This window comes from Hydra viridissima, unplaced genomic scaffold, assembly GCF_058129835.1.
Source record: "Hydra viridissima isolate aposymbiotic clone 2 unplaced genomic scaffold, HvirCarnegie_v1 scaffold_12, whole genome shotgun sequence".
In the NCBI taxonomy this organism is placed as follows: domain Eukaryota; kingdom Metazoa; phylum Cnidaria; class Hydrozoa; order Anthoathecata; family Hydridae; genus Hydra; species Hydra viridissima.
In genome coordinates, this window is record NW_028324311.1 from 10,368,122 (window position 1) to 10,381,274 (window position 13,153).

At 30.9% G+C, this 13,153-nt stretch overlaps 2 protein-coding genes across 3 annotated transcripts in view; both read right to left on the reverse strand.

Moving 5' to 3' along the window:
* LOC149881199 (uncharacterized) overlaps window positions 1–13,153 on the reverse strand; it is a 134,003-nt gene that overhangs the window by 55,378 nt on the left and 65,472 nt on the right. The window lies entirely within an intron of this gene.
* The window catches only part of LOC145193938 (pre-rRNA 2'-O-ribose RNA methyltransferase FTSJ3-like), a 50,459-nt gene that overhangs the window by 21,774 nt on the left and 15,532 nt on the right, over window positions 1–13,153 (reverse strand). For both annotated transcript variants that reach the window (XM_090068013.1, XM_090068012.1), the window contains 2 exons: window positions 6,539–6,638; window positions 6,067–6,137 (listed from right to left, as the gene is read on the reverse strand). In XM_090068013.1, coding sequence (XP_089924139.1) covers window positions 6,067–6,137; window positions 6,539–6,638 — 171 coding nt within the window. The remainder of the gene's footprint in view (window positions 1–6,066; window positions 6,138–6,538; window positions 6,639–13,153) is intronic.

Below are 13,153 nucleotides of genomic sequence, written 5' to 3' on the forward strand. Positions count from 1 at the left end.
ATTTACTGCACATTAAATTTAATAATATACCGTCAACAGGGGTGACTATGAATGGCGGGGTGACTATGAACATCAGTACCAAGTTAACTAAAAGGTGAAACAACACACACAATAGATCTAAATTGTGTGTTATTTTGATCCAGTTGCATTAAATATAATATTTAAAACCTAACTTTAGGCTGTGCAAAATATTTTCCTTTTTCAGCTTTTCTTTATCGCATATCAACAGCATGAGCTACATTGTTCGGGAAGTTAGTTGACTTATCAAGCTATATCATAAGAAGCGTGCATCAAAACTCTATAAAAGTTGCTACACATCAAGTTCAGGTACATATTGTTCTAATGAATTAAACAATGAGGGTGTAACTTGTCAGTAAATGATTATCTGCTCATTTAAAAATGGCATTTTTTTAAATCAATAATTCAAGTTTTTTTTTTATTAATTTAAGGAACTATGCCTCAAAATTACAAAAGAAAGGAAAACAGCCGAGGTTACAAAACAAATTACACTTAAAAAGACTTACAAGCAGCAGTAAATAAAGTGAAAAACCATGGATTTACTATCAGAAAAGCAGCTAAAGCTTATAACGTTCCGCTAGGAACTCTCCATAAAAAAGGAAACTTGAAAATCAAGTTCCAAAAAAGCATGGTGGACAAACCAGACTTGATAGTTCTACAGAAAATTTAATTGTTCAAACAATTACTTATATGACAGATTGGAGGGTACCTCTTAATTCTTTGGGCATTCGACTTTTAGTTAAATATTGTGATAAAAAGAAAATAACAGACTTTATACAGGGTGGGGAAGAGAAATTTGCTTATTTGAAACATATATTATAACAAAAGTATTGAATATATACAAAATAATTTTGTTATAGCAGAATCAAGAACAAGTAAATTTTACAATTTGCCAGTTTTAAAGATGATATCATGCAAATGACATTCGTTATTGTCAATACATTGTGTCAGTCGTGTCCGAAAATTGGTGTCGACTCTTTCCAGCATCTCAATAGGAATGTTGGCAACGGCTTCATAAATGTTTTTCTTGAGATCGTTCAGGTTGTTGGGTCTGTCATGGTACACGATGGACTTCAGATGTCCCCACAAGAAATAATTGCAAGGTGCAAAATCAGGGGACCTGACTAGCCACTGAAGATTGCCCCTCAAAGAGATCACATGCCCAGGAAAAGCTTCATTCAAGAAAAACATGGATGCTCTTGATTTATGCGCAGCTGCACCATCTTGCTGGAACAAAACATCGTCCAAGTCCATCTTGTTCAGTTTAGGCAGGAAGAAATCCTGTAACATCGTCATGTAACGGTCAGATGTCACCAAACTATTCTCTCATTTTCTTCAAAGAACCAGGGACCGATTATTCCAACTAGGAATATTGCACACCAAACAGTCACACGTTGTGAGTGTAGAGGTTGTAGGTGAAGTTCTCATGGGTTTTCAGTGCTCCAATACCGCATGTTCTGCTTGTTCACAGCCCCAGAAAGATGGAAGTATGTCTCATCACTGAAGAACACAAGCGTGTCATCAGGCAAGTCAAGAAGGGCCCTACACGCAGCCTCACAAGCATCGAAGTCCCGAGGAATCAGTTCCTGGGCAACAACAATCTTATAGGAATGGAACTTCAATTCCTCATGAAGGATCTGTCTCAGAATGAGCTGATAACCCAAAAACTGATGCATTCTTGCACGCAGATTGTCGGGGAGACCTCAAGATGGATTGCTGCACCGCTTCAATGTTCTGCAGAGGTCTTGCAGTCCTTTGGAGACCAGGCTTCTTCTTCTTCACATCTCCAGATTCCCTGAAGTTCTTCACCCACAAAACGATTGACTGTTGTCCTGGGACACGATCACAAGGTGCAACATTGAAGTACCAATGAAATGCATACTGTGTGGCGATGATTGATTCACCACAGGAAAAATAAGCCTCAACTGTAAAAGCACATTCCACATTTGTCCATTCCATGACTACTGCAAAGAAAAATGAAAATAAACTAATGTGGCTCATCATATAAACAAAACTTTACAGTTTGCGCTCTTGATTAAGCCCCTCCTTAAAGTTATCGTAGCAAATCACAGCAAAGCACAGTAGGGCTTTAGTCAATGAAGAAGCCCTTAACCATTATTTAACAACTTGTATCAAGAGTTAAAAGGTATACCTCCAGAAAACATATATAAATATGACGAGACCAATATAACAGATAATCCAGGATCCAAAGCTGTTATTGTTCGTCATGGAACAAACAGGAACATTCAAAGCAATCAATTAGTATAATGCTTCCTGGTAACCCCACCACCCTGAGTCCAGTGTTCAAAGTTACCCTGTTTTAAAAATACGAAGATGCTTGTATAAAATAAGAAAATTGAGGTATTTACTTTATAATATTTATCAGGCCTAGAACCAATTCTGAAAGCTGGATAGTATAATGTTCTGTTTAAAAAAAAAAAGTAGCAATTAGACTAACTGTTTGTTATATGATGCAAAAATGTTTAAAAAGCGCTCATAGTCACCCTGTTTGACGGTATTCAGCCAGAGCTCTCTACATCCTAAAAATCAGGGCTGTGGTGTCGGTAAGCTGCTGTTCCAACTCCGACTCCTTGATTTTATCATGGACCGACTCCGACTCCCTACTCCGACTCCTTCATAAGTAACCAATTTGTAACAACAAATAGTTGTTTGTTTTACAAGTTATTTGTTTGTAACAATAAATAACTGTAGTAAAACGTTAACATTGGCTATTTAATCACTATGATACAAATAATCCAACCACTTAGTGCTTTAAACAATATTTATAAGAAAACAATTTCTGAACAAACAACTTTTCTGAACTCTTGTCATGCAATAAACTCTTATGTAGTCGCTAATAACATTATGAGTTTGTCAAAATCATGTTTGAAATTTTGTCAGTTGGACAATATTTCAAACATGAAAGAACTTGTTCTTCTTTAAGTTCATATTCTTTAAGAATCTTTTCTACTAAGACCTGGAGAAATTCGCTGGTGTGATAAGTTTTGGCGTCTTTTACTGCCAATGTCTTGGTAACTGCTTCATTTTTTTCAAAAAAGAATTAAACATTGTTTACAAAATAGTTCACTCTGTTAAGAAACACAAAGCGTCCCTTGAGACATTCATTTAGTTCTTCTTTTTGTTTAACAGCTTCATCAATCACTAATTTTCTAATACTCTCTCTCTCCAGAGAAACAAAGTTAATTGAATACTTACAGTCTTTCTGTTTGTGGAGCAACTCTTTGGTGCTTGGTGGTGGCACGCCTAGCTTTCTACTAAGAATATGTAGCACAGTGCCAGACAATTTAAGTCGGGAGTTAGGGGATCATGAAGTTATATAGTTTAAGGGAAGGTAGAGGAGAGCGCAAAGGAGGTGATATATGATTCTAAGTGATAAGCAGCAAAATACCCTATTGCTTATCACTGTTTTAAAGGCCTAAAAATAACATGTCAAACTCCTTGTCCTCCAGTTGTTGCAAACTACAATTTCCATTGTGTCTGGATATCCTACAGCTTTCAGACCATCCTGTGACTTGTAGTTTTGTAACGTCTATAAAATCCTTATAAAAATTATGAAGCTTTGAAAGATTTCTTTTAAACCGGAGTCGGTACAATTTTTTCTGACTCCGACTCCAGCCAAAATGAGCTCCGACTCCAACTCCACGACTCCGACTTCGACTCCACAGCCTTGCTAAAAATGACAATATAAGCTAGTTGAAAATTGATTTGACAATTTTCAAAATAAAATTTTTAAAATATCAGAAGAGATTTAAAATATTAGGACAGATTTAAAATTTCAGAACATTGTGGTAGTTGTGGCAGTTCAGTAATTCAACCTCCTTTTTATATGAATTAATTTTTTCACTCAAAAAAAAAGTGTGGCTGTCAGAATCAGACTCTAACTAGGGCTCAAGTGAGGTCAATAGTTAAATACATTGTGTATTTTTTATAGAATAAAATTTATACAGTCAATCTTTTTTATTTTGAGCTAAAATTTTTTTATAGGAGTATGTAAACTTTATGTTGTGGTTAAAACAATTGGGAAAATAATATCCTCCCTGTCACTCTCTTCAGCCTGAACTGCCAGCTCTGCGATTGGGAACAATCTGAGGAAGAATTTCACTTGGAACCATCTAGTAAAGAATACAAAGGTGACTGCTCATTATTCAATGTAATTTCTTTTGAATCCAACTCATCAGCTGATAAATAGCATAACATAATAGTGACATATTAGTATATAACTTTAGTTAAAGATATAAAAAAAAAAAGCTCTAATATGAAATTTTTTGCTATTAATTCCTGCCAATAAACCTTTTTCCTTAACATAAACTCCAGGATATGTTCAAGCAAATCCCAATTATTTTTTTATTGGTATACTTTCAATACTTATTTCTGATACTTTATTTCACTTGAAGTTTTGTAACTTTGACAAAGAACTGGAAAAACTGCATTAAGCTTGCAAAACTATCATCTTAAATGATGAGAATAGGTCAAAAGTGCTCTAAAGAATCAAAGTTTATGATGTTTAGATCTAATGGTGTTAAGGAAGTTCAGCATCAAAAAATGCTTGTAAGTATTTTTTGTTAAGGAAACAACTTCTTTAATTTCAAGTAAGGGAAGAAAGAATGGGCCCAATACCCTATAAATGAACCACTACAAGCAACATACTTTATCATGGCTTTTGCATTTTTTACTTCTTCTAAGAACCTCCTATTAGCCATCCAACATCTTAATAATTAATGCTTAATTTGGCCTTAGAGGATGATTAATTAATAAAACTTCAAGTTTTCTAAAGAAGAAACAATGATTTTAATTCCTTTTATTTTTTTGAAAGGTAATAATGCTATCTTTCAAAATAAATAACTTTTTCATGAGCTATGACAAACAGTCTTAAGTGACCCATGAACAGTGAAGTATAGAGAAAAAAATGTGGTGTGGGGCAGTTTCAGTTGAGCTTTGTTAGTCTAATGAATTGTTTAGAAGACATCATGAATCAAGTGGTGTATAAAATTGGTTAAAACTCATGCAGGCTTGCACTATGATAGATGGATTGCAAAAGTATTTCATTTACTTATTGTGTGGATGCTTCACAGTCAATTCAAACTAACAAAGTCTAAGAGTGTGTGTTTTAAATCTTTAATTGTAAAATTAGCTTTATAAAGGAAACTCAACATTTATTCATAAGAAGATTGAAAAGGCAGTAGGTTGAGTTTATAAAAAGACAACAAGGTTAAGACCTCAAAATTTACAAGTTTTTTCGGACTCATAGCTAGCCCGCTCTAAAAAAATTGGCTCTCAGACATTTGTTTCCAAACCCTGATAGAAATATAATCTAAAACAACACACTAAAGAAACTTTGTGTTCTAGAATAACAATTGCAAATACTTGACCAATAAATCCAATAAATCTAATATTAAATCCAATAAATCTAATATTAGTTTATAACTACAAAAAGAGTATGATTATTACATTTACATAGTTATTTACATAATTTCTTTTTTTCTTGACACTAAGTTAGCATAAAATACATAACAAATTAGTTAAACTTAATTTTTTTTCTTCACAATACTATTTATTCCATGCTTACTCAAAACCAAACACATATTTACTAAAATCACTATAAATAACAGACATTCTCTGTTATTTATAGTAACTTTAACAGGATTAAATTTTTTAAGAACTTTTATATTTTGCTTTTTTTAAAAGCTTGTCTAGCTGGATTTGTGTCTTGAATTCAAAAAACACCTCAATTCTAAAATTAAAACTATTTATCATGTGTATTGCTAAACTTCCATTTCAATATATCACTTACACAATCAACAAGTATACACATAGATTAAATAAATAAAAAATGTAAAATAGTATAAAAATAAGTTAAAATAAAATCTAAAAATTTTAAAAATATATAGTGTAATGTGATAATTTAAAATATAAGAAATATTTTGTTAAAAACTTAAATGCAATTATTTCATAAAAACTTTCTTTAAAAAAAATTAATAAATAATAATAGTTGTTGATTGTATTCAATGTTAAATTTCAAATACTTACTTTAGTAATAAACCATCCTCCTCTTTTTAAATGTTCAGATGCAAGCTTTAATGCAGAAAGGGCAAGTTGGGCTACAAAAATATGTTAAAAAAATCAGACAAAAATTTTTCAATCATTATTGACAAGTAGACCTGCATACTACATTATGTATGGCATATGCATTTATTAACAACATGAATTTATTAATAACATTATTCATTTATTAATAACCTATATACTCTAAAGCTTGGGGATTTTTTGACTCCCCATTATAACTTATTCCTAATTTAATTAATTAAACTTGTATATATAATATACTAAAGTTTTATATATAATATGCAAAAGTTTTATCACACATCAAATGTATGACTTTAATACTTTACAGTTAAGTACAGTTAAGATTTCAGACTATGATTTTTTACAGTGACAAGCTAGATGCACCATTAACATATTATGTAACTAACTGAAGATTTTTTTTATATTTCCATCCTACCTTGTGAGAATGCATCTTGAACCCATGCTGAGCCAACATTAGGAGCACCATCATTAAGTACAACATCAGCACTCCAAGTTTTTAATTCTTTTCGAACAAGCTAAAAACAAAAACATAAATATATTTTTTCAGTGATAGGAAAAGCAAATATAATACTTAGGATTTCCCTTATACATTAAAACTTATAAAACACAAAATTTGCCACTTTAAATTTGCCACTTTTGCAATAGGAACAAAACTTTCTTGTTCTGTGTTTTTTCCAAAACCAATATTTGAATTAGGTAAATAAGATACACATTGTTGCAATTGATTTCAAAATTAAATCTGTGCCAAAAGTATCATATACCCCATAAATTAAGTAACATTTACCAAATGGGACAATAATATACGTATTCAAATACAGCAATGTCATTATCAATTAGACACTTGTCACTGTTTCAAACTGACTTAGCTTTTAAGTATCAGCTTCTGTCTTTGGACAGAACTGATGTGGCATGTTCCTACAGTTGGTGTGTCTTTAAGACACACACAAACTGTAGCAACACACCACATGGTTTTCATTTTAAAATGGTGTGTTGAATTGTTCTAATGAAATTATCAGCACAAATAGCTTCTACATCTAAGCAGGCAATCTGATTTCAGTTTTGAACATTAGTAGTAGTATTAACAAATGCTGTAACTGGCAGACCTAGTGAATGCATTATCAGGCACTGTTAAAAGTGTTACATTACTTGGATGTAAGTTGCTGGTGTGACTCAGAGGTGGCATTGTATTGGATTAAGGGAGAGGAGAGAACATGTAAACCATGGGTGGAGAATAGAGTGAATGCCATTAAAAGTGGTTGATAGAGAAAAATGGAATCATGTTAATGGGGAGTTGAACCCAGCTGATTTTCCTACTCATACAAGTAATTTTGTTGATTTAGGAAATTGGTTGAAAGGACCAGAATTTTTGTTAAATATGAATAAAAAGATAAATGAATTTAAAGTTGATAGCAAGTTTCAGGTTGATATTATGTCTGAGTGTAAGAGAGGAGAAAATGTAGTTGTTTGTAATGTTGTTTTGGACTCAAATGCTTGAGAAGTGTTATCAATGCATGTAGATTCAGTTCATTTAAAAAATTAATTGTTATTACTGGATATGTATTTCAATTTATTAAAAATTTGTTAAAAGCAATTAAAAGGCTACCATTAAACAAACCAGTAACTTACCAGCTATATACTAAATTAATATTACTGATGTAATATTAATTTAGTATACAATACATGTATTACATAATACATATTTACATAGCATGTAAATATGTATACAGGGTACGTAAAAAGTTCAGGTCCATTTTTCCATAACGTTTTAAACAAGGTAGACGAACTTTTTACGCACCCTATGCAGTTTTTCAGATTTTACATAATGTAACCACATTTGTAAACAATATTTGTATTGTTTTTTAGGAAAAATGTCTAAACTCAGACCTGCTATTATTCGTCTATTTGAGCAAGGAAGAAGAGTGAAAGAAATTGTCCAACTTCTAAACATCAAACACCACCAAGCTGTATCCTAAGTCTTTAAGCGATATCAAGAAACTGAGAGCTATGAAGACAGACAAAGAAGTGGACGTCCTCAGACTGCCAACACTTCACCTAACCGGAGTAAGATCTTAGGTCGAATCAAAAGAAACCCACGAACACAGAAGAACTCAACGAGAAAAATGGCCAAAGCTGTTGGAATTTCTGAAGGATCAGTCTGAAATATTGTGAAAGGAGCTGGATTAAAAGCCAGGAAACATGTTACAACTCAATTACTTACAGAAAAAATGAAACGGAAACATTTGAACCAATGCAGGAAGCTTCTGAAATGTTTTGGACTGGGCAACACCGAAAAATTCTGTTTTCTGATGAGAAATGGTTCGATGTTCAGCAAGCTCATAGCAATCAAGATGACAGAAGTTGGTCTAAGGAACCCCTCCCACTCGAAAAAACAATCATTTTCCATCAACAGAAGCCACAGCAAGTGATGGTCTGGCAGGAATCACCCACAATGGTAAAACTCCTCTCTTCTTTATTCCAGATGGAGTCAAAGTTCGTGGTGCTGAATATCAAGCGATGCTTGAAGAAAAACTTTTGCCTTGGACCCAGCAGCATTTTGGAGATGAAGAATGGACATTTCAAGAGGACAGTGTACCCTCTCACAAAGCTTTACAGACTCAAACTTGGCTGGAAGAGAACTTTTCCAATTTTATCAAAGTTGACATTAGCTCTCAAAGACATATTGGAGAAAGGCCATCAAACTCACCAGACTTGAACCCGTTGGACTACTTGTATTGGAGTATTCTAGAGACCAAGGCTTGCATGAAGCCCCATTGATTGATTAAAGAGTTAAAAAAAGACCTGATTAAAGCCTGGAAAGAAATCCCAATCGAAACAATTGCTAAAGCAATGGATGATTTTCCTAAGAGGTTAAAAAAGTGTATCCAGGTAGAGGGAGGACATTTTGAGAATATGTAAATAATTATGTCTGACAAACTGTGTACATACATTCATAACCTGTTTTGCAAATGAAATATACTGTGTTTTGTAAATGAAATATACTGTGTTTTGTAAATGAAATATTGTGTTTTGCGAAATGGCCCCAAACTTTTTATGCACCCTGTAAAGTAATGTTTGTATGCATGTAATTTAGCAAGCATGTATGTACGCACGGGTGTGTGTATATATATGTATATATATTGTATAATATAATACCATTTATTATAATTGTATGAGATTTATAGTCAACTATTAAAGTTTGCATGCTATTTCTTTAAGTTGATTTTAATAATCATGGAAAGCACAAAGAGGAACAAGAAAATTAAAAAGGAAACTGTCTTTAGTTTTAACTCAAAGTTAACCCAAAAAATGACCAAAGATAAAGAGATTTCAGTGGTCCAGCATTTATATGAAAAATGCAACTGCAGCTGTTAAAAAAAGTTTAATATCATAAAAAAGTGTCTGAATATGAAAAAGCATAAAATACTGATTTGGTAAACCTTGACAATAATACTGCTTCTTTGGTATAGGATACTTATTTAACACATGAGCAGTAAGGTGGGTCAAACGCCCCTTATTTTCGAAAATCAAAAGGCACTATTTTTCTGTATGCTGTGGGCGTACTCTGTGATTAATGAAAAACAAAATTTAACTCATATACACAACTTTTAGACCCTGCTCAATAGGCTCAAAGATCAAATTTTTACCTCAAAAAATCATATCATAACAGATTAAATAACTTTAAAAATTGTTATTTTTGAGGCACTGTTTTTTATCCGAATTTGTAGGTCTATACGATCATTTTAGCCCCAACCTTATAGTTATTGAATAAATTTTAGACTGTGCTCAAGCGCTTTGGACCCTGAGTTTTGACCCGGTTTCTTAAAAATTTGACTGGTTTTCAAAATACCTTCAACTTGCTGGTCTGTTTATTTTGTTAAGATTGCAAATATTTATGACACTTTTAAGCTTTATTAAAGTAGAAAAATTGATTTTTTTTCATAGAGAAAAATCAAAAATAATTTTAATTTTTATTATTTTCCTGTTTTATGTTTTATTTTAGCAGAAAAAATAATATATACATTAACAGTAGAAACAAATATAATGTTAATAAAACATAAAGTTTTTTTGATAATGATACAATTGAGATACTACCACCATCTCAATTCCCTACTGGAGAGCAAGTTCTGCAATATTTACATGGCAAACTAGATAAAGCGAGAAAAGAAAAATTACAATATAAACTCAGTGACATTGTTTCTTGCAAATTTCCCCATGGGAGTTTTGAAATTGGTTGCAATAACCCTGAAGGATGTAATTTTCTTAAAAGCACTTGTGTTGTTTCATCACTGAAGAAAATCTGGAACAGAAGGTCAATCCCAATAGTAGCTGAGCAATATTAGGTAAATGACCCAGTATATGTTTCTTTTTAAATTTAATTTCTTAAAACAAATATATATATATATATATATATATATATATATATATATATATATATATATATATATATACAAATATATATACAAATATATATATATATATATATATATATATATATATATATATATATATATATATATATATATATATATATATATATATATATATATATATATAGATGGATAGGTAGATAGAGAATAACAGAGTAAGAATCTTATTATGTTATTCTAAGAATCTTACCATAACACTACAATATTGTTTTCTTTATATAGAAGTAAGATCTTGTGCTTGGAAGATTGTAGAAAGAAACTATCAAAAAACAGATCACGTAAAAAAATTTAAGAACTATAGAGTTAAGTACAAATGTGAAATAAAGTGCTTATTTGATATAACAAACAAATCACTAAAGAAGAAGGAAATGTTGATATAAATTTTTTGAATGATCAACAAGGAGAACGTAAAGCTGTGATGGGTGGAATAGACAAAAAGTACTTATTTACTGCTTGTAGAAAGCAAAGGGAGATTGAATCTACCAAAAAGAGGGTGAGTACTTCAAGTAGTGAAATAATAGCTTCTGAATATATAAGCGATTTAGCTGTAAATCAGGTTAGCACAATACAAAGAGGATAACTAAGATTTTGAATATCAAAAGGAAAGAAAACCAGATTTAATTGAAGTTATGCTACCTATTTTTAAAACATGATTTTAAAATAAAAATTTTAAAAAGTTGCAATTTTTATTCATAAATGTGCTAAAAAAAAGCTTTCTAAACCCACAGATGTGCATAACTATGCATAACATAATAAGAAAACTATTCCTAATTGAATATTTCTTCTGCTGTAAAAAAACTCACAAAACAACACCTAAAGCTGTCCTAATAGTCTCTATTTTGCTGAATTATTGTTTTAATTGATCACACAAATGTTTTTTTCACTTTAACAAACAAAAAAAAAATTATTAAGGGCATTTAACTACTCATATGACTTTCTGGGGAAAAATTTAACTTTTGAGCCCATTGAGCAGGGATCTAAAATTGACCCAGCAGTTTACTACTTTTAACTTAAGAATAGTTATGACATTCCATATCCTTTGTATAAAGTATATATATTCAATCTGAAAAAGAGTTCATGCACAAAGGAGGTTTTAGAAATAGATGTTCCAGTGTCAAATGGAAACACAGATCTTCCTATTCCAATTCTAAATGAAACCATTGTTCAGTCAAATCCTATGCTAAATGAAATCACAGGCCAACCTAGTTATTTGACCAATGAAACCCCACTCATTTAAATCAGATGCCAAATGAAGTTATTGTTCAGCCTATTCTGATACCAATTCAGTATTGTTCAAAGGATTCAGCTAATGATAGGGACAATGATATTTTACCTCATCCAAAGATATATACTATCAAGTCAAAAGAAAATCAAAAATATTTTGTATTAACTTCGCAAGAAGCAATCCAATCTAAAATGAATGATGAGGAAAAGAAAAAAAATCAAGTCAAAGCAACTGAAGAAAAAAAGAAAAAGAAAAAGAAAAAAGAAAAAAGAAAAAGAAAAAGAAAAAAAATCACAACAACAACAGAAGAGATCTAAAAAACTAATTTAGTTCAAAAGATTAATAGAAATTAAAAAATTTCTCAACTGATTTTTTTTATTTCCTATTTGATACACTTGCTAGATTTGAATAACAAATATACACTCTGTTAAACTACTCTATAAATCATAAAAAATTTTTTTTTAGCAAAATAGAGTATATTTTACTACACTCTTTTTTGCTAAAAAAAATATTTTTCTTAGTATATACTTTTCTTAGTATATTCATTATTAGGCTATAATCGTCTTATAAAATAATACTTTTTAATATATAAGCATTCTTAGATATGTCCATTTTAGGTTATGTAAGTGGCTCATAATAGGTACCATATTTCAATTTGCTGGCTACTATTTGGTCTACCCATCCATTAATTGGTACAAAATTGAAATCTCTGTTTAAATACATTTTTCTTTGAATGAAGCATATTTTAGTACTAACTTCAACTTTTTTTTAGGTGAAGCTATTTGTCATTAATGTAACAGTGAAAAAATAAATGCTCCGTTAGATTAAGGGATTCTTCACAGCTATCAATAAGAAATTTGTGACCATTAATTGGGCATTTTGCCTTACAAATTCTTTGTAAATATTAAAATTGAGTTCCTCATTTGCAGCATTTAATTGAGTTTCTCATTTGTAGTATTTAAAGGAAGTTTGTTAAATATAATATGGGATTCGTATAACTCATAAAATTTGTGTTCTTTTTTTAAAAAGTTAGAATTGTATTTATGCAAATAATCTACAATAATTTACCACTTGGTATGGAATTTTAATAATTATAGAAAACATAAAACTTTTCAAACTTTGTAAAAAATGTTATCTATTATTTTCAAAATAAGATGAATGCCTGAGCACTATTGTAAATACTTTCATGAAGTGCAATTGAAAGTTGTTAAGCCTTAACAGTTCATTTGAGTGATTTATGTCTGTTGAATTCAACTGATAAACATTTTTATATGAAAAAGAGTTATGGAAAAGTGTTTTCTCCAAGGACTTAGGTTCTTGGAAGAAAAATGATTTATCATAGTGATTTGTCATCAAGTATATTTAAACACTGTTATAA